This window comes from Mirounga leonina, unplaced genomic scaffold (genome assembly GCF_011800145.1).
Source record: "Mirounga leonina isolate KUSES-001 unplaced genomic scaffold, KU_Mleo_1.0 Mir_166, whole genome shotgun sequence".
Lineage (NCBI taxonomy): Eukaryota > Metazoa > Chordata > Mammalia > Carnivora > Phocidae > Mirounga > Mirounga leonina.
In genome coordinates, this window is record NW_023270418.1 from 13,379,654 (window position 1) to 13,400,828 (window position 21,175).

Sequence of the window (21,175 nt, forward strand, 5' to 3'; positions counted from 1 at the left end):
CACCCACCCACCCACCCACCCAAAGGGCTTCAGCTCTGTCCGTACTGTTCCCTGCCCCAGAGGCAGGAATTTGCTGTCTTCCTATAAGTCTGTGTTCTTGTCCTCTTACGGTGAATGTGCGCACTCTGTGCTCCGGGAAGTGGGTGCCGAGTGACTTGGGGGCAAGGGTCTGGGACTCTGCCTCGGCTTCATCTTCCACTCCTGCCTGTGGTCTTGCAGCTGTTCAGCGAGGTGCAGGAACGGGCCATCGAGGAGCAGATGGCGGCAGTGAAGGACGTGGTTATGGAGCCCACTATGAAGACCCTCAGTGATGACCTGGTACGTTCCCGCTGAAGGCCTGGCGCCGCCGGCCCTGCTCCCTTTCCCCCGGAGGAGGGGTGCCCAGCCCTGACCCCCGCCGGCCGAGGCTCTGTAGGCGGAGCCAGCACGAGCTCCCTGCGTCTCCCATGTGCGAGCCCCACTGCGTGCGTGTGTGCGTGCACGCTCTCCAGCAGCAGCTGCTGACAACTTCTTGTTAGTCCTTTTGGACTTTTCCTAATGCACATTTTATATTCCTGTGTCTTTGGTAAGAGCTGCCGCTGATGGCGGGCATGTGTGCTGGTCACGTTGACATTCTGCCCCCCTCCCCTTTTTCTGTGCTTTGTCCTCGGCTTGCCTCTGACCGACTCTGTCTCCGGGCCTTTGACTGCAGGATGAGGCAGCGAAGGAATTCCAGGAAAAACACAAGATAGAAGTGGGGAAGCTGAAGAACATGGACCTCTCTCAGTAAGGCCTCTGTGTGGCTTGTGGGGGGCGAAGGCTCTGCCTTGGCCGTCAGGACCCTCAGGACCTTCTGCGGGCCTCTTCTGACCCCCTTCTGGGCACCGTGGCAGCCTTGCATGGCATCCTTCTAGAAGCACTCAGCGAAAAGCTTCCTCCTTCATTATTTGCAGAATTTGGGAGGATTTTCCTCCGGCCCCTCAGGGAATGGCGGGGGGGGGGTGGGGGGGTGGGGATGCTGATTGATGAGCATCACTTTTAATGGCCGCTTTGTGTTTGGCTTTTGCATGTGAATTTGTTTGAAGAAAGGATTCTGCTGCCTAAAGCACAAAACCCCATGCTGTGGAACCCTCTGTGTACTAGATCTCTTGGTCCCCTTCCAGCTCCAGCCCTAAGGGTGCTGCTGGAGGTGGGCGTGAGCGACTAGGGGGCGACAGGAGGCTCCCCTGGGGGGCGGTGAGTGGGAGTCGGACTCCTGCAGGCCTGGCAGCCCCCCTTGCTGCAGCAGAGCTCAGCTCTCCGTCCGGGTCCTGCTGCACTCGGCAGCCCCTTCCTCTGCCGCTCACACGGACACCGCACGCTGCGTCTGACGAGGCTGTCGTCTGCTGTCTTCTTTTAAGCCGGCTTTGACATTTCCTTTTTTTTTTTTAGATATATAATCCGTGGGGATGACGAAGAATGGAATGAAGTTTTGAACAAAGCCGGGCAGAATGCCTCCATGGTCAGCCTGAAGAGGTGAGGTGGGCCCCACGACCTCTGACCTCTGACCGGAGAGGCTTTGTGGCTTCTGTGCTTCCCTAGTGACTTTCACTAGGAGATGGGGCCCGAGGCAAAAGCTCTGAGGGACAAGTCACTGCTCTTTCCTTGGAGGGGCGCAGCTTTGGTGTCCTCTGTCCTGCAGATGAGGCGGGCCGTGGGGCTGCTGTGCGCTTCGGTGCGGTGTCCCGTTCCCCTCAGAACAACGGCGGTGGCTGTATCAGTACCAGCGCCGCTTTAAAGATGAAGTGACCTAGGCTGGAGGGGGTTTGGTGACTTCCCGAGGAGCATCCAGCCAGTAGGATGGGGACCAGCTGTGTCCACTGCGAGGACTGGAGTTTGACCTCTGCGTCGAGGGTTCTCCAAGGCTTAGAGTTCTTTAGCGTCATAAAAATTGAGGGCCCCCAAAGGCCTTTTGTTTATGTGGGTTGTATTTTTTGAGATTTCCAATATTAGAAATGAAAAACAGAAAGAAGTATTCATCCAAAATTAACAGTCATGGATTTGTTATTGATTTGTTGTTTTAAAAACTCCCCCCACCCCCCCAAAAAAATCTTAGAGTGGCGGTCTTTTACATCTTGCAAATCGGTACTCTCTGGCTTATGGAAGGCAGCTGGCTTATCTTCCGCATTCAGTCTGGTGCCACCACACACCTCGCAGCCGGGGGAAGGCTGGTCAGCTGTGAGAGGACAAAAGGGAAAGGCAAACGGTGTGTTTATGTCATTAGGAAACTAGTTTCTACCTTGGAGCCCACCTGGAAGGTCCGGGGGATCCCAGGAGTCCGTGGACCCTGCTTTGAAAACCATCCCCTCTGGCTGCTCTCCTGCAGAGGGGAGCATTTGTAGACAGTGGCTCCTCGGGCCTGAACCTTCATCAGCGTTCCCTCGGGAAGAGAATGAGGTTTCCCCTGCCCTGGGCCTCTGGAGGTGAACTTCCATATCTGGTTTGGGGTTAATGGGGAGGGGAGTTCTTGGCATTGCCATAGGACAGGGTCCCTTAGAGGATGTGCTTGGAAAGACAAGTCTTGTGACTGTAGCAACTGTAGATCCCAGAAATGCCAATGTTGTCTTCCGCAGTCTGTTAGTTACCGTGGCATTTTGAAGGTTCCAGCATTGATGCCAGCCTTACTCCCCAGATGCTCCCAGATGTGGCACAAGAGCCCACTGTCAGTGTGTCCTAGTTTCTGGTTTGGACAATAAGGCAGATGTGGCACAGGGCCCACGACGGCTCCAGCCTTGAGCATGGGGCTTTGACCGCAACAAAAGGCCGGGGCATGTGCTGGTGTGGGGACGGCTGGTTCCTCACTCCTCAGAGGTCGGCTTTGCCTGCCGTTTGTTTGGCTGTTACTGCTGCTGAGGAGCCTCCTGAATTCCCTGACCTTTGTGGTACTTCAGGGCTCTGAGTAAATTGTACTCTTGGAGGTAAAAAAGCAAGGCCTCACATCAAAGAATAGGATGATAGATACCAGTGTTTTGTTTTGTTTTTTTCCCCCAGAGGTCACTTCATTCAGATGATGTTAGTGGTCTGTGGATAGAACTGTTCGTTCTCTCCTCGTAGGGAGGTGTTTGTTTCCAGGGCAAGATGCCACGAGAGAGGATCTTTAAGCTGTAAGGGGAAGGAAGGTGGCCATTTGCTGAGTGACTCCAGTAGTGACCTGTCAGGCTCCTGCTGGCCAGCCGAGATGTGTAACCTGAGTTACTGCTCTTTAGGTTTCCCTCTCATTCAGGAAAAAGAAAATAATGCCACATCACAAAGTATTATAAGGCTTTCCTGGGAGTCTCCTGCTTTGTATTGGAGACTCTCCTCAGGGTCCTTGGGATAATATGTCTGCTTTCCTGGGTGATCCTGAGTGGTGAGCGGTGGGAGGGAATCCTCCTTGTGACTCCTGAGATTTTCCTTGAGGTCTCAGGAGTGGGGAATGAACAGCACTCCAAAGAGAACTCTGGTTTCAGGTGGTAAGAGAGAGATTTGTTCCTCTGTCTGAGGAAGAGCCCGGTCGGGGCAGGAACTGGGTCGGCATGTCTCCCCAGCCCAGTGCCTGGCGTGCGGATGGGCTTGCAGAGAACATTTGTGTCTAAGGTCATTAATGTTTCTGAAGGTGGAAACCCTTTTGGACAAAGCAAAGCGAGCCTAAAGCAGAGCAGTCTGCAAGATGGTACAGATCTGCATATTTCATTTTCTTTCTCTTTCTACTCGTGGTTTTTCTGTTTTCTTTTCTCTCCAGTGACAAGAAAAGGAAGCTGGAAGCCAAACAAGATCCCAAACAGAACAAAAAGCTGAAGAAAAACAGAGACGTGAAGAACAAAAAAGATCTGAAACTGAAGCGGAAGAAATAGGAGCGTGGGCATCAGCGGCTGACGCGTACGGAGAGCGCCCCGACTTCCCGAGCTGTCTCCGGCGGGGCCCGGCGGCGGCCTGGATTGTTGAAAGCAACAGGGGCCCCCGCCAGACCCGGAAGCCGGCCAGGACTTCGGTCCATGGGCTGAGCTTGGCTTAAGGAATGCGACGGTTGGGCAAAGCTCTGGCACTGCCGAGGGCCTGTCTCCCCTCCCGCGCTCCCGGCCTTCTCCCCCCCATAAGTTCCCGTTTTGCTCTGGGCCCAGCTCTGTTAGCGCCTCCTCAAGGGGGGGAAGCCACGCTGACTCTTTCCCATCTCAGGGTTAAACACGCAGCTTTCTGGTGATGCGCAGGCGGCCACTAGTGGAGCCCTGGGCCTCTCGTCGTGGCCTTGGCCGGACACCCTGAGGCCCAGGTCAGCGTGCGGCGCCCTGGGCTTTGCTCTGCTGTAAACCATCCCGCTCCTGGCTGCGCAGGCCTGCAGCCCCGTGTCCCAGAAGAGCCTGAGCTCTTAATTTAAGAAGAGGACCTCGAGTCCCCCAAATCTGTTATTTCATCTATTTGGGAAAAAGTGTTGGGCGAGACCCTTTCGCTAGCAGGGGTGAGGGAGGGCTAGAGAACCTATTTTAATAAATAACAAGCTAGAAAGAGCAACTGCCTCTGGGTGGTCATTGACTCCACGAGGGTGGAAGTTGCCCCTCTGCCTGCTTCTTCTTGCGGATCTTGGCTGCCGGGTAGAATCTGGAAGATGTTGGTGCCAAGGCCAAGGGGAGGCAGTGGCCATGCTTAACCAACCCGAAGCCTGTGGGAGAAGTGGCCGGCACCAACCGTGCTCGCTGTGGTCCTTCTGAGGGACAAGCTGTGGCACCTGGAGGCTAGCTAGCCGTGCTTTCCCCCCCACATTCCTCTCGGGAGACAGGAACTGGGGACAGAAATTATGTGGTGGCTTCACACAGACTTTGGTATGTGTGTTTGATGGTATCCCTTTGTGGTTCCCAATCCAGCACTGTGTTACTGAGCCTTGAGCCTGCGGAGCCTCTGCCGGTTTCCGTAGGATTGTTCCTTATCCCTGACCCTGGTACAAGCACAGCTCAAGGTAGAAGTCAGCTCAGTTGTGCTCTTGTTCTGATCTGCTGTTTCCCGGTGCCACGCATGGGAGCTGAGGGCAGTCCTGCACAGCTCCCTGGCTGCGTCAGTCTTCAGCTTCCATGCTCGTTCTTCTTTTTATCTGCAAGATTCACATGGAGGCCTTGGTTACTGACGTTCCTTGGTTTTTCATAGAATTTAAAAGGACTGGTCTTCCATGAGTCCAAAGACCCTTTCTTCCGCCATGATGTGTAATCCAGGTTCCAAGAAGTCTGACACATGGCAGGGAAGGAAGGGGAGCTTCTGGACCAAAGAGGATTAAAGGCATACTGCCCAGGACTCACACCCACAGCAAGGAGAGCAGATTCTGCCTGGACTAGGGACCCCTGCACCTTGTCCACACAGGTCTCGGGGCCTTTTGTCTCCTGGATCTAGAGGTTCCTGCCTGCAGACCCCCTGTCAGGTCTGCAGGAAGGTTTGCTGAGAGGGGCAAGGAGACTAATTTTTGATCTGCTTTTTTCAGGTGAGTGCCTGAGCCTATCTTTCAAAGAGGATTTTCTTAGGAGAGAGGCTTAAAAGCAAAGTCAGAATCCCAAATGGTCACAGCTGGATGGTTTCTTAAAGCTGTCCAGCCATGCCATCCCATGGGTAGGAGGGCCCGGCCCTTGCGCTTTCGTGGCCTCTCCAGCCCCGAAGCCTGGCTTGTGCTCTGCTCCGGGATGCAGGGAGGAGGCGCCCTGAAGCCAGGCCTCTCAACCCTGCTCTGCCCCGAGTCTCCCTGTGACCTGGGGCACACCACTCACCTGCACCTGCTGTCCAGGGCGACATGTGTGAGATGCAGGTGGCAATGATCGCTCCCACCTCCTGGGCCGTTGGAGGAGTGAGTGGAGCTGAGTGTGGGGAGCGGACCACGGTGCCTGCTGTGCGGCAAGGGCTCCAGAAATCTGTGTCACGGGGCCCGCGTCTGCGTAACCAGGGGAGCTGCTCGGTGACACAAGCGCTAGGAGTAAGACCGGCTTGTTCTAAAGCCACAGGCTGAGCTGAAGAGTCCCACTTGGGCAGCAAGAAGGTGCACCTGGTGGTCAGACCTGTCGGGCTGTCGGCTTCCAACAAGGTTGTCCCTCATCTCTCTGAGGCCGCCTTCCCCTCCACACGCTAAGAGGAAGCTGCATTTGCCTACTATCTACAGTCCCGGCCCTTTTCCTGACAAAGCGTATTCTTAAACAGGTCTCTGCACTTCGGGGTAGTGATCTTGCGTTCTCCGAACCTGACAAAGCACACCTCCCCCAGACCTCGCCATCTGGCCCCCAGACAGAGTGACATCTGTAAAGCTAGGCTGTCTCGGGAAATGTCACTGGCGAAATGAATTCAGAAAGGCTGCCTGTGAATGCTGTCACCGGACGGGAAGGGGCTCAAGAAGCCTGAACAAAGAAGATGCCTAAATGGGCTGCATCCCCCTGAGCGGGGACGGGGTTCCCGCCGGCCTGCTCCGGGGCTTCACCGCTCATCTGGCCCCTGCCGCCCCAGAGGACTCGAGTGACCAGGAGTTGGACACAAAGGGCTGTGGAGGCTGGGGGAGGGGAGGAAATAAGTGACCGCCACCTTGGAAAAATGTAGACTCATTATCTGAGGGTTATTACCCCAGCCGCCAGCTCAGCTCGCAGGTCTCAGTGGGCGGGTCAGGCCTCAGCCTGGGGGGAGGGGAGAGGGAGGGGAGAGGGAGGGGATGCCCCGTTCTGTGGGCAGCCGGTTAAAGGGGAAATGTGTGGATTCGGGGTGGCGGCTGGTGGAAGGCCCGAGGCTCTCCTGTGGTGCTGTAGGTGGTTCAGCTGAGAACGTTGCCGTGGTCCTGGTGTCTGGCTGGCACTGGGAAACCAGCAGAGAGCAAAGTTAAGGGGAAGGAGGAACGGGGGCAGGAAGGCAGGCGACCCTCATGTCTGGAGAGGATTTCCTTTGGGGACAAGGCCCAGGCTCCAGCTGCTGTCGTTGCCTGCAGGGCGGCTGTGGGAGACTGAAATCCCTCTGGTATAGAACTTGCGTTCAGCCCCTTGTTTCCCTGGGACTCCTGCGAAGGCCAAGTTCACTCCTGCCTTTGGCTGCTGAGAGCCTGAAGTGGGCAGCTGGAGGAGAAATGGACCCTGTGCTCTGGAGCAGTGGCCCTGAGGAGGAGACCCAGCCACCAGGGATAAGGTAAGGTGACCAAACACCTCCACTTCTCTTCTAGTCCCCCTAGCCCCCTTGGAAGAATCTGATTTTTTTCTAATTATTTGTTAGGTAGGCTCCATGCCCAGTAACGGGGGCTTGAACCCACGACCCTGCGATCAACAGTCAGACAACTGAGCCACCCAGGCGCCCCTCTCTTACTGAAATGCCTTCTTAGTGTGTTCTGCTACACAGAGGCTCAAAGGGGTCCCAGCCCTGCCTTACATTGCCTTCCCTTCAGCCTGCCCCGCAGAAGAGAAAACAGCTAAGCTCTCTAGGTACTTGGCTGAGGCATGTGCTACAGGGGGCACAAGGAGAGCGGGGCGAGGCTTGTGGGGAGGGTGGACACAGACCCCTGAAGGGGAGCCACTGCAGACTGGCAACTGCTGGCTGGGCAGGGACAGCCCCCTGAACCAACCTCCCAGGGGCGTCCACCCAGGATGGTGCCGAGCCTTGCGCCTCCTCCCTGTGGCCCCCAGAGGGCGCCAAGCTGCCGGGCCTGGGCCCCGCCCCGCAAAGCTGGGCATTGGACCTTTCCTGGACTGACCCCAACTACCACCCTGAGGTCTTCATGTTGTCCCCCAGCTTCTGAGTTCTGGCCTCTCAGTTGCCGAACCACAGCCGCTTGGGCCAGTGTTCCTAGTGACCGGCCTCAGGTAGCAAACACTTAAAAAAACCTTTATTTCTGCCTGGATGTCGTACTTAAACTAGAACTGGTCCCAGAAGACCCTTGGGCCCAAGTCACCAGCTCCCTGTCCTCTCTCCATTCCCAGGTGGCACAGACCAGCTTGGGCTCAGCTGGGCCGGAGGCAGCAGCCACCAACCTCGCCGGGCCTCACAAGGGTTTGCAGACAACCGTTATGACAACCCCAATGGTAGTTCCCACGTGAGGGCGCTGGGGGTGGCCTGGGCTCAGGGAAGATCAGAAAAGCCCCTGACAGCCATCTTACTCCTGGCAGGGGGCTCCCGTCCCTCCACACAAACACCTTTTCTGTCCTCATAAATGGCACCTAAGTGCTTAACAGAGGAGAAGAATTTTGTATCTTCAGCTAGCTTGTTTGACAGGGGTAGGGTGGGGGGGGTGTGTGTGTGTGTGTATGTATATGTATGTAGGGGGAGTCCTAACCCAGCTTGGGGCTGGAGGCCTGAGTAACCAGGGAATTAGCCCTGGGTTCTCTTCCCCAGCTCTGAGCGACTCTCTAGCAAGAGTGACAAGGCCAAGGTCATTGTTAACAAGTGTTTATTGTTAATAAAACCCTGGTACATTTACAATAAGTGACATTAATGTACAGTTACAGTATCATACAATATTACAGCAATAAAATAACGCCTATTCCTTTGTACATCCAGCTCAAGGAGCTAGTCAAAAATATTTTCCAAGATTGCAAGCCCCTGGGGGCTTTTCAAGGTAACCAAAGTGACACCTCCTGAAGTGCCCAGGGCTCTTGGTGAATAAATAGTTTCTAAGGTGCAGCCAGACAGCCCGAAGATGGCGACACCCAGAACAAGCTGTCCGGATGCCACCCCAGTGTCTGGTCCGTAAATACGACAGGCGTCAGGCCCGCGGCTGGCAGGACAGGAGCCGTGGCAGGTCCTCTGCTCCCCCCACCGCCCCACCCCTTCCACCCCCGGACCCGCAGTTCCCATGAGAAGTGCCCTGCTCTAGAGACCCAGCCAGGGCGACACGGAGGCGTCTGCTTCCTGAGCCCCCAGAGGCAGCCTAACTCTAGGCTTGGGGTTTCAGGATTGGCCTCTAAAAGCAGCAGGAACAAAAGCTGAGGCCAGCAGACTGTGCCCTATGCACCCCCATGCCGCCCCTGGCTCAGCCTGGAAGTCCGAGGGCGTCACCTGGGGGAACCGCCTTCTCACACTAAGAGAGCAGGGGTGTGCTTCCCCAAAGGAGGGCCTCTGTAGGCCTAGACACCAAAGAAAATAGGACTGTAAGTGACCCTCTGGGCAGGGATCTTCAGGCCCTTGGAGGCTCACATCACAAAGGCCTAGCCTTGAGGAAGAAGTTCAAGGATTTGGGCAGCCTTTCTGATGTGACCTTGAGGAAAAATACCAGTTTCGGCACGAAGTGGCCTGGGGCCCAGAGTGTAAGTTCTCTACCTTCATCAGGATGCCCATACCCCCAGGGGCCCCAGCTGGGACAGTCTGAGCTTGGGGAGGCCTGGGGATTGTGGGTGGTCAGAGCCTGGAATGAATGGTCAGAAGCTCTTTCAAGCAGGGGTGAATCAGGGTCAACCCTAGACCTCCAGGAGGGGAAAAGGGGCACACGAGGGTGAGTGCACCGTGGCCCTCGAGGTGCAAACAGTATGGGGTCGGGGGTGGGGGGAAGGGCCACCTTTTGGCCTTGTCTGCCCATCACCCGTCAAGCAAACCACCCTGGGGCAGAGGGGCTGACAGTGGGGCCGCCCAGTGACCGGGGGCTCAGAGCACATCAGCCTACCCAAGGACCGATTAACACCGGAGAGGGGGTCTGCAGAATGAGGGGGAAACGGAGTCCCATGAGCCTGGCTCCAAGGAGGCCTACAGCCAGTGCCCCTACCCCCACAGCGGGGCTCCGACCCATCCACAGGGCCCAGGTGTGTACTTGTTCAGACGCCCCCGGAAGCACTTGCTCCCAGCCTTTCAGGCCCCCCTCCCGCCCCGGGACGCCTAGACTCGGAGCCCCGGCCCAGAGGCGGCAGGCTATGCCGCCCTGCCGCGTCCCCACTGCCCTCAGACCCGGGAGGTGATGTAGACAGAGTGCACGCGCTCGGCCAGGGTGCTCTGCAGGTCCTGCAGGGGGTCCAGGCCCTGCACCTTGCTGTTGCGGCTGTAGATGAGCTGCCGGAAGGAGTCCTGCTCGAGCAGGGCCTTCATGTGCTTGAGGAAGAAGCCTTCACAGAACAGGGCCAGTTCAGGGGCGTTGTGGATCTGTTGCGGGCGGGGGAGTGTGAGAGCCACGGCCTTCGCAGAGCCCCCCGGAAACGACACACCTCCCCACCCCGCCCCCAAATCTCACCAGGGGCCCAGGGCCTTCCCCTTATCTGGATTTCTTCCGCAATTCTCCTCCAGATGGGACTATTCCGGGTTCAAATCCCAGCTGCGCCACCAGGAACGTCACTGTCTTGGCCCATCATTTTCTTGGCCTACTTCCCGCTGCTGCCATCACTGAATGGCAGGCACCCTTGTTGGCTTGAAGTGCCCTTACCAATGCCCGGGGCGGGGAGCCCAGCGCAAGCCGGGCACCTGAGCAGTTCCCCCGGGAGATGCTCAGTAACGATTTTAACTCAACTATCAAGTGGCCACTCCGGGCCAGGCGCTGGGCACCAAGTTCTGGGGGCCAGGTCTCTGCAGTGTCTCTTAGAGCTGACGCTCTACTTTGGGGGAGACAGAGAAGCCAGAGAACCAAGTAAGGTCACAGCAGACAGTGGTCAGTGCTGTGAGGAAAGTGGCAGGGGCCTCATGGGAGAGGCCAGTGGAGTCGGCAGGACTGCGCTTTCCTGGGGGAGGGCATGGTTATCGCCAGAGCTGTGGGGGACGTGTGAGCTAAGAAAGCCATGTGGAAGATGTGGGAGGGGTCCTGGGGGCCGGCCAGTGTGAGATTTAGGCTGCGGAGGAAGCTTCGTGGGAGGGAGACTTTAAGTAGAGCAGTGACATGGTCTTAACGCTTGTCAAAGAGCCTGGAGACCTCACGGTGACAGCCAAGCAGGGGGAGGCCGGGTCAATGTCATGGTCCGGAGAGGTGACGGTGGCTTGGGACAGGGTGGGCACAGTGGACATGGAAGAAAGTAGACAGACTGCTGATGTGTTCACAGGGAGGGAGCCGGCCCAGATGGGGCAAATTAAGATATATGTAACTCCCAAGTTTTGAGCCCGAGCACCTGAGCAGAGGGCTGTGCCGAGAGGGGGTAAGATTAAGGAGGGGGTAAGATTAAGGAGGATAGGTTGGGGGAAAAAATCAAGTAAGAACCTAAGGAAGTGATGTGACTTGGAGAAGCTCAGCCCTTTGGCCCAGGCCCCCCAGGCTGTGAAGCTCCCCTCCCGAGCTGCAGGCTGCCCTGATGAACAGCGGGAACCCCAAGCTACAGAGGGCATCACTAACTCCCCTCCACCCCTTGCACGGCCCCTCAGCCTGGCCTGGCACAGCCACGGGACAGCGAGCCCGTGGGAGGCGGCGGACGGCGCGGCACTCACCTTGGCGTACTTGTAGGTGTTCACGGCACTCTCCACGCTGAGGGTCTGAGAGCACAGGATCTCACAGTGTCTCTGCAGGGCATCCAACTGGAACAGGCTGGCAGCTGACAGCAACTGGGGGTGGCACGGAGAGGAGGGGGAACGTGGCCTTGGATGCGGGCAGCAGGCCCATGGCCCAGGCATCAGGGAACAGAAAGCTGCTCCGTGCCGTGGGCCCTGGTTTCTCCTAATCCTTGGGGCCCTGCCCGCCTCCGCAGGTCAAGTCTGAGGACTGATTTCTTTCTGTTCTAGGTCACCTGGGTACTTGCTGGGACACTTTGGAAGGCACAGGACGGGGGACAGACACTGGATGGGATGCCTGACCTCAGAAGGTTTTCAACCCTGAGCTGCGCTCCTTGTCTCCCAGACCTACTAGCCAGGCGCGTGACCCTCAGGGGGTCGGTTTTCTAAGCAGTGAGGTGGTGAGGGGGAGGCCGGGCTGCCTTTGATCCTGCTGGGCCCATCATCCCTCCACCCTCCGCCCCAAGGCCTGGCCCAGGAGGTAGATGGGCGAAAGGCCCTTCCTGTTACAGGAAGAGAAAGGACCAGCAGGGAATCAGGAGGTCCTGGAAGAGGCCACCTCCCCTCTCGGCTCTCCAGATGCCCTGTCCCTGAGTGCCAGCAGCTGGGCATGGGGCACACGGGCTCCCACCCCTCTCCCCAGCTCCGGGACCTCACCTCTAGGATGTCAGCAGCTGGGATGTCCATGGCTTCTGTCCCTCCGTAGTACAGATACTGCATCATCATCTGCGGTGAGAAGAGACCCCGTGTGAACACCAGACCCACAGGTCCTGTGTCCTTATCTGCCTCCAGCAGAGTGCCGCTCTCCACCCTGGGCCTGGCTGAGCCCTCCGTCCTTCCGCAGGTGGACGCGCGCACGTCCCCCAACTCCCTGAGGCTACTCTTTGTGTCTGTGCAGTTTCCAGAAGTCAGCCCTGAGATTCTCCCTCCTGATCGACTGCGTGTAGGACAGGCCTCCTTCCATGGGGTAGCTCCACTCTGATCCTCAGGACAGCCCAGTGAGCCCAGAAAGGTACTATTCACAGATGGGGAAACTGAGGCCCAGGATGGGGGAAGGCAGCATGGCTCGAGTCACTTGGGTCTCCTGATTCCCACATCAGACCCCTAGGTGGCACGCTGCACATTTCTCTCACCTACATTCTAAATATGGGCCCGGGATGGGGGCGCTGCCCTCAGAAGCTGCTTCCAGTTTTCCTGTCTGTGCTGGGACTCCAATGTGGAGGTGAGAGCCAGACCCTGTCTCCCCGCTAGATTTGTTCCCTTGGACGGCAAGCACAGAGCTGGGGTTGGGATCTGCTCCAGAGGTCAGCTCGCCCCCCTGCCCAGACCTGCCTGGGGCTTCTGGGAACAGAGGGTCCAGGATATCAAATGAGGTGGCCCAGGAGTGGGTAATGACATTTAATTTTGTTGAGGTCTAAGTTACGAACTCTGCCATCACACTGGAGGCTGGGAAGTTCCCCGCTGGAAAAAGAAGCGGTTTGCACCAGTTGGCTGAAGAACAGCCCCAGCAAGGAGCTGGCAAGTGTGTAAGTAAACGCGGCTCCTGCCGGCACAGTCGGCCTCTGCTAGCAGTGGCCCCTGGGCTGGAAGAGGCACCAGAGGGTCTAGGGAAGGAGCCCAACTCCGGGGAACGGGAGTGCGGAGATGGGCCTGGCCAGTCTGTCCAGGCCCAAGGTTGGTGCCCGAGACCGCCATCCCTCCCCTCCCCCCAGAGAGGCCTTCTGCAGCCCCTGCTGGAGCACGCGGTGTGCTCCGTGTGTCTGTCACTCCAGGAGGCGTGTGCCCCGGCGGGCCCACCCCCCCGCCCCCCAGGGCCTGGGCTCCGAGCTGTTCAGGACCACACCGCAGGACAGCCCTGGATGAGCTGGGGCAAAAGCGCCTGGCCCAGGGCTGGGAGTGGAGTGGGCGGGTGGGCAGGAGCTCCCAGGATTGGAGGCTAAGAGATGGCCTCAGGGAAGCCCCTCAGCAAGAGGGGATGCAGAGGTGTGGGCAGCAACCCGCAGCTCCCCTTCCCAGCCTCCGCCTTTCAGGAGCTGGTTTGGACAAGGCGCAGCCAGCTGTGGCCCGTGGAGCTCCCTGAGGTCACTTGAATGCATATTAGTCCATGGAAGTCAGACCAGAACTGCTCCCTTGCACTTGCTGAGGGAGCTGGGTGGCCGGCAGGCCGGGCAGATGGGCTTTGCCCAGCCCGGCAGCCCCCAGGCAGGACGGGGGTCATGTGGCTCCCAGCAGGCTGCCCGCGGCTCTGGGAAAGGCCCGGGGAAGGTTCAGCTGCAGAGGGGCCGCACGGTTGGCTTCTGGCCCGAACGGGAACCCAGGAACCCGAGCGCAGGAAGGCCACGGACACCGCACGGGTAGGACTGGGGTCAAGCCAGACAGGCAAGCGTCTAGACCCGCTACAGCCACTGGTCACGGGTAGCTTGAAAGCCTGGGAGAGAAGGCTGGTCTGAATGGAGATGTGCTGTGTCAGATACACACTGGACTGGAAGAACTTAGTATGAGAAAGAATGTAAAATACGCCATTAATTTTTATATTGACTGCATGTGATGTTTGGGCCATAAAGGGTTAAAGAATATACTATTAAAATTAATTTCACCCATTTCTTTTTGCTTTTTTACGTGGCTACTACGAAGTGTTAAATTACATAGGTGGCTTGCGTTATCTTTCTCTTGGATGGCACAGCTCAGATCTCCTCGGGCCGGTTTCCTCCTCTGGAAAACGGAATGACCGGCTTCCTTCCCTCCCCCTCACCTGTCTCTGTCTGTCTGTCTGTCTCTCCCAGTGCAGTGAAAGCCATGGAGATACTCAGGGGCTGCTCTAAAACATCCGGGCTTTGTTAGGAAGCTCGGCCTGGGATTGAAGGCTTTAGGCTGAGCCCTCCGAGGAGCCCGGAGAGCAGGAGTCAACGTGTGGAGGCCCCCCCCCCCGGAAACAGCGCTCTCCCCCGATGGCGGAGTTCTACAGCCACAGAGCCCACCCTGCCCAGGCCCCTGGGTGCCGGGGCGTGAGACCTGCTGTCCCCGCAGCCCTGACAAGTGACACGGCCACTAAGTGCCCTGGCACAGGCGTCCTCCGGTGAGCAAGGGCAGCCCCACGGCCGTGGTCACCCGGGTGCCCACACGGACCCTCACCCCCACCCTCCTGTGTCTGACCGTGACCCCACCTCATGTTCCAGCTCACCCAGACGGGGGGGCTTCTTAGCCAAACAAGGTTCTAGAGCTGCCCCCTTGCCTGTGAGTTTGGATCGAGGGCTGGAAACGGGGGAAGCGGAGACACCCCACTCTGCTGCTGGTGCCAGTCCCCGGGGCCGGTCCACTCTCCCCTCATGCACCTCCCCCATCCCACTGCTGCCACCCACTCACCCTCATCACGCGACTAGACTTCTCTACAGCCTCCCACCTGGCCCCTGGCTGGAGCTGTGGCCCCTCTGAGTGAGCTCTGTAAATGCGAACTTGACCGTGCCACACAGCCTTGGATTGAATCCCGGCTCTTCACTTCCCAGCTGTGTGACCGCAGGCAAGTCACTCACTTCTCTGTGCCCCTGACGGAATAACCTACCCACCCCTCCTAGGACCGCGCTGTGCCCCGACGCGTAACTCATGAGCAGGGACACGAGCAGGGACACAGCGCTTGGAGCCCCGCCTGGCTAAGCGGTAGCCGTGATGACCTTCCAGGAAGCTTCCTCGGTAGGTTAACGGTCAAACCCTTCATGCGATGGCTCCTCGGGCAGCGTCTTCTGAACCTCTAACCAGACCGGACCAGAGGGCACTTCGGGAGCATGTGTGGTCTCTGCTGCTGGAGTTCGGTGTGCACCGTCCCCCTGCCTGGAGCCCCCGTGGCCGGCCAGCTGCCCCGGTCCCTGACAGCCGCCGCGCTGTGGGTTAGGTGCCCCCCCCTGTGCCCCCGGCGCTGCCCCCACACCTCTCACCCTCTCGGAGTCCCGTCTCCTGGGGGGCAGGGCCCTGGCCTGTTTACTGCTGTCCCCACGCTGTCCAGAGATGACGAAATGCTAAATAGTAAGTGGGTGAAGACAGTGTGAGGGGGAACTAGGCCATTTTCGATGGGGGCTCCCTGTGCTTCCGTGAGACTGATCTGTCCCATGAGGCCACAGAGCTGTCCTGTGCAGGGCCAGGCCCTGGAACCCATACCAGCTGCCTCCTGGCCTCAGCCCCTGGGGGTCGTCCCTGCAGCCTGGGGCCCACCACACAGCCTGGAGACCGGGAGTCGCCACTTCCCAGGAAGGAGCTCTCAGCAGGGGCTCGGCTGAGATCCCGGCCAGGCTCCTCCCTCCAGACTCTCTGGCCACGACTGGCGGCCAGTCTGTGGACTCTGCATCACGCAACCTCTGATGTTCCCCAAAGCCGAGGGACCGAAAGACCCGACCCTTGGTCTTCCACAACCAGGATGGGCTCAGCTGGCTTTTTCTGCTGGGCCTGCCGGGCTGGGGTCCGATGCTCGGGAGGACTGGTGCAGCCCACACGACGCTCCTCAGAGTGCGTGCACGCCAGCCGCCGGGGGGCTTGTTGGCACGCAGGAGGGCAGGGGGCTGACGCGCAGGTGTGTGCTGTGGGGAGCCCACCCTGAGGAACGAGGGCTCCTACAGGCACGTGTGGCGGGTGCTGGGCCTCACAGGTCTGCCGTCCGTCCGCCCAGGCCCCTTGCCCAGTGGTCAGAGCTCAGGACGTGTGAGCGAGGCTCTGAAAACTGTCAGCCTGCACTGGAAGGGCTACCGTGGCCTGGGACAGACGCGACTGCTCCTACCGGACCACAGGTTCAGTGAACGCAGAAGGCAGCGGGCACAGAGTGCAAGATTATGGCCAACTCCCAGCTGCCTCCCAGCCCAGACAAAGCCGTGGGGCCCTGGGGGAGGCCGCCCCCCCGCCCCAAGAAGCACGCAGCACGGAGGCCCACCCACCTGGAAAATGTGGTACTTCATGTCGCTGATCTCAATAGTTTTGCCACCGTCGCCATCTTGTTCTGATTTATTGGTCATCAGCGTCTTGAACCTGGAGCAAAGGGGGTGAAACAAGGCGGGTCTTGCACATGACTTTGATTTCATCCCCAGCAGCAATGGCGCCATCCATCACCCGACTGGTCACCGGGGGATGGGGCATTTTTAAAATTACTGCAGTGCTCCCAAAATAACTCTCAGCAAATGGCAGCTTACATCATCCTGGGCTGACAGCCGGGCCGGGCCGCGATCTGTCCCCACCGCCCCCCGTGAGTGACTGTGATGCCTGTGGCCTGGAAGGTGACTCTGCATTCCAGAACATTTTCTAATAATCAGAAGCAATACCTTGACCGGGAAGAACAGCGCCGCAGAGCGCCTCTTGAACTCTGGGTCCCCCCTTACTGTCCCGTCCCTCTGTCTACTCTGCCCTGCGCCCCCTGTGGGGTGGCGGGGGCTCCACGGCTGTGGGACCCATCTCTGCGGGGCAGAGGCTCCTCTCTGGAACGTGAAGCTGCCCCCACCATCCGGGGCTGGGCTTGTTCCCCGAGGCGGCCTACCTGTTAGAAGCCGTCACCAGCAGGACCTTGTGCGCATAAAAGAGCTTTCCTTCCACCAGGAAAGTCACATCGGACATCTCCTTGTTGTTCAGAAAGTGAGGATCTGTGCCCAAAGGGAGAGAAGGGCAGTGACCGAGGGCCCCTCGGGTGCCAGGTATGCGTTCCGAGAGGCTGGGGGGGGGGGTACACGGGAGAACAGAGACACTGAGGCGCCGGGAACGGGGAACAGCAGACCAAGGTGCGTGGAGAGGAACAGGAGGAGAGACGGGACGGAGCTCTGGGAAGGATGAGGGGCGGCTGGCCGCGGGCGTGGGGGGCAGGCCTCACCCAGCCTGGCGGGCAGTGTCTTCCGGATCTCGGGAATGCTGGGCACCGGGCTGCTGCCGTAGCAGTGCGTGAAGATGGTGGCCAGCTGCTGCGTGACGGCGTCGTTCTGCGGGGCAGAGGAGAGGGAGGGCCCGTGAGGCCGCCTGCCGTGGCTGCAGACACGGCAGGCTCGCTTCCCAAGTCCAGACCCGGCTCAGAGCAGCCGCCGTCTTTCGGTTCCTCCTGGATCTGGCCTGGCGAGAGATGCCCGTGCCTCCCTCACGGAGTCCCCAAGTTGCTTTTCTGGCCGGGTTCCCGCCCCGACAGATCCACGGCCTCCAGCCTCTACAGCCAGGCCGTGGCAGTCCGGCCGTGGGGTGTGCGGGAGGGGGCCTGCGTGTGTGTGTGCGTGTGTGCGTGTGTGCACACAAGGTCTGGGCCAGCGCCTCGGAAGCCAACATGCTCGGCGCACAGGGTGGGGACCCGCCTGACGTCACTCACCTTGCTGGTCTTGAGGATGTCGAACATGAGCTGCAGGCCCTCGGTCACCAGCTCCTCGTTGTACTCCTCCTCCTTGATGGAGCCGAAGTCCCGCAGGAGGCTCTGCACCACCGAGTAGCGCGACTGGGAGAAGGAGGTCCTCAGAGACTCGATCCACACGTGCAGTTTCCAGGGGACGCCTGGGGGAAGGGCGGGCGGTCGTCACCTCCACCGGGCACAGCCTGCACACACCCCCGAGCCCACTCCGCAGCGACCCCCTCTCCGGGCGGGCTCCTGCCCCCTTCCCTCATGCCGAGGGACTCTGAAGCCAGGGAGGGAGAGCTTCCGGGACCCCGACAGGCCCTGCTGAGAGGTCAGAGGGGAGTTCGGGTGCCCCCATCAGATGGGGCAGAGGAACGACCCCGGCCCAAGGGCAGGGCACCCAGACGGCTCAGCCTGGGGCCACACCAGCCCCCGTTTGTGGGGCCCCGGAACGACTTCCTGGGAAGACCCATCAATTACAAGGGCTGGCCAGGTGCCCTTGGAGGCCGGGGAAACATGCCGGGCATCTGGGCCCATGCCTGTCTGGCACTCGGGGCACTGGCATCCAGTGGCACATAATTACTGTGTACCAGCTCCCTGGAGCGTGGCAGTGGGGCCATAAACTAACTTAAAACTACTCTGTGGAGGTCATGACAAAAGCTAGTAATTTTCTTGGTAATTAGCAAGCTGCTCCCCACCCCCCAAGCCTCACTATGGAGTAAAAAGAGGACGATGGCATTCCCCAGGGACACAGTGACGTAGGTGGCATTAGCATCCCCGGTGTTCTGACCGTAGCTGAGAACGATATACCCATTTTACAGTGAGGAACACTGAGCCTGACTGGCAGCAAGTATGGCGGCCACTAGGACATTCCACACTGCCATTGTGCACGCAGAGCTCACGGAGAGCTGGCCCCAGGCCCTGGGCCTCGTGTGACGTCACGGTCTTACGCGAGGATCGGCAGCGCCAGTGACGGCAGAACAGCTGGGATCTGGCCCAGGTCTGCCTGTCTGGGTGGCCTCCCCGCAGGAAGGAGCGTCCACGGACTCGCAGACCCGAGGAGCGAATGCGTGTGGCCGAGTGACAGCTTGAGAGCCTCTAGTTGACCAGAAATGTTGACCATAGTGATGCAGATGCTCGCAGGGCCGCACGTGGCAGGCCGCAGCCAGGCTGGGGGCCGTGAGGCTCCGACCAGGGAGGAGGAAGGGCCCAAGGCTGGAGAGCTGGGGCGATGCCCCCCGACGCATCCCCACGGAGGACCGTCTGAGGCTCAGGACCTCTGCTGTCCCGGCCATCGGCCGTCAGGCCTGCGGAGACGGAGTCCGCCCCGTGCCCGGCTGCCCCTGCGGGCCCTGGCCCTCTTCCAGGCTGCTCTTACAGAGAGCAGCCTGGACGTGTGTCGCGCGCGGACGTGTGTGCACGCCCGCGGGGCCTCACCCAGTGCCCGCAGCTCCATGGTGATGTCCACGTAGCCGTGCTCGGCACTGTAGTACATGGCCTCCTGCAGGGCCTTCGTGCGGGTCCGGCTCAGCCGCATGGGCCCCTCGCTGCTGCTGCCCTGGCTGGAGGCGTCGCTCTCCTCCACGCCCTCGGCCAGGATCTCCTCCAGGGACAGCACGTCCGCTTTGGCCTGCTGGGGCTGCGTCAGGAGCTTCCTCAGGACGTTCCTGCGGGCCACGGGATGGAGGACGGCCATGCCTGAGGCCCTCACCGTGGACGGTGCCCGCCTGCGGTGCCCTCCTGAGCCCCGTGGCCTAGACGGGCTGCTGTGGGGCAGCTGCGGGCACTAGGGGCTCACGGTCTTCCCTCCCAGGCAGGCTGGGCCAGGGCTCCCAGCACCCTCCATCTGCAGCCATCTGAGAGAGGCAGGGGAGGATACGGGTGGACTGGCCCTGGGGACACCCCCCGCCCCCGCCACCATCCTGGTACTACTAAGTCGTGGGCCTTGGCGCCAAACAGGCCCTGCCATCCTGGCTGTGTGGTCTCAGAGAGGTTGCTCTGCCTCTCTGTGCCCTGACTGCTCTGGCACCTGCAGAGGGGGGTATCCGTCTCACCCTCATCCCGGGTCAACGGGAGGCTGACATGACGGCATCGGGTGTAGAGCCTGCCACGCAGCAGAACCCCGAGATGGCAGCCACCTGCACGCGCGGCGAGGGTCTGAAACCCAGGACATGCTCACATGCCTCTGAGTTCCAGCCTGCCGTGAACAAGGATGCGCTTAAGTCAAGATGCCGGTTCTGCGGACTTCCCGTGTGTTGAATGGTGGACTTGACAGAGCACGTTCCTGTCTACCACTGCGTTAACCCTGTGAGAGCCCGTGGGCCCCGCCGCTCATGGCCGATGACTGCGTCATGCTCAAGGTCGCACAGGCAGGAGTGCGGACTCAGGCCCAGGACTGCTGGTTCCATACCCTGGGGCTCATTCTGTCATATCCGGTGGCCTGGGATGGCCGTGGGGGGGGCAGGTCCACAGGTCACCTGGGGGCTGAGCCTCCTCCCAGCAGCCCTGCCCAGCCCGCTCCCCGCTCTGATGGAGGTCATGTTGCGCTGGGCAGAGACGCCCTCGAGAGACCCGGGGTCATCCGACTGTCGCTTTGCTAGCTCACTGAGCTTACAGAGCACCTCGTTTGTGCCGTGCGCTGGCATGGGAAGGTGAGCCGGCCACCACCCCGTCCCCTAAATCCCGTGTTCCAGAGAGAAAATGGGAAGCAGGTGCATGGACAGAGTGTGTCCGCACAGGGTGAAGAGGTTGCAACAGGGGAAAACACGGGGCGCTGGCTGGGTGAAAAGGCCTAGTGGCACTGATGTGCAGTACGGTCCTGGGGGGCAGAGGGGAGGGTGATTTTGGTGGCAGAAGCTGTAGAGGAAAGCATTCTAGGGAGGGGGCCACAGCGGGGCACCCTCTGCTTTCCGAGAATGGCGCTAGAGAACAGGAAGTAGCTGTCCCACCCGCCCTTCCCTTCTGGCCCCTTCTCTGGCTTCTAATAACTGCCTCTCTTGTCTCACTCTCTGTCTCATTCAGCTGTCTCACAGCTGCTAGATGGCTCTGGTCGCAGCCTGCTACCCGCCCCGTCACAGCCCTGGGCAGGCCTGGCCCCCACAAAGCAAGGTCCACCATCTGCTCCTGGAGTGGGATGTGATTTCCCACACAGCCGCCAGGAGGCTCTTCGGGGCGAGCCATACGCTGTGCGAAGCCCCCGGAGCCCTGGAGAAGGGCCACTAAGGGTGGGAAGGGATGTGGCCCAGTCTACAGGAAGTGGGAAGGCTTGCCCTGGGCGTTGGGAGACCCAGGCTGCAGTCCCAGCTCCACCAGGAACCGGCCGGGTGGGCCTCTTGTGCAAGGGGGCTGTCTCCGCCACCCAGAGTCTCTGGGCCTCCAACATCTGAGGCCTCTCTGCTGGTTGAAGACCTGTATCTTCTTTCTGGATGGCTTCCACACAGAACCCCCATCTGGAAA

At 59.7% G+C, this 21,175-nt stretch overlaps 2 protein-coding genes across 2 annotated transcripts in view; one reads left to right on the forward strand and one right to left on the reverse strand.

Annotated features, from left to right (window-relative positions):
* The window catches only part of NAT10 (N-acetyltransferase 10), a 43,476-nt gene extending 38,970 nt beyond the window's left edge, over positions 1–4,506 (forward strand). The window contains exons 26-29 of the mRNA XM_035012545.1: positions 220–318; positions 692–765; positions 1,411–1,494; positions 3,740–4,506. Of these exons, the coding sequence (XP_034868436.1) occupies positions 220–318; positions 692–765; positions 1,411–1,494; positions 3,740–3,851 (369 nt within the window). The 3' untranslated portion in view covers positions 3,852–4,506. The remainder of the gene's footprint in view (positions 1–219; positions 319–691; positions 766–1,410; positions 1,495–3,739) is intronic.
* A 5,355-nt stretch (positions 4,507–9,861) lies between these two features.
* Positions 9,862–21,175, reverse strand: part of ABTB2 (ankyrin repeat and BTB domain containing 2) — a 171,019-nt gene continuing 159,705 nt past the window's right edge. The window contains exons 10-17 of the mRNA XM_035012547.1: positions 19,157–19,386; positions 17,699–17,877; positions 17,219–17,324; positions 16,892–16,994; positions 16,299–16,389; positions 12,040–12,108; positions 11,323–11,436; positions 9,862–10,059 (exon numbers count right to left, since the gene is read on the reverse strand). Coding sequence (XP_034868438.1) covers positions 9,862–10,059; positions 11,323–11,436; positions 12,040–12,108; positions 16,299–16,389; positions 16,892–16,994; positions 17,219–17,324; positions 17,699–17,877; positions 19,157–19,386 — 1,090 coding nt within the window. The remainder of the gene's footprint in view (positions 10,060–11,322; positions 11,437–12,039; positions 12,109–16,298; positions 16,390–16,891; positions 16,995–17,218; positions 17,325–17,698; positions 17,878–19,156; positions 19,387–21,175) is intronic.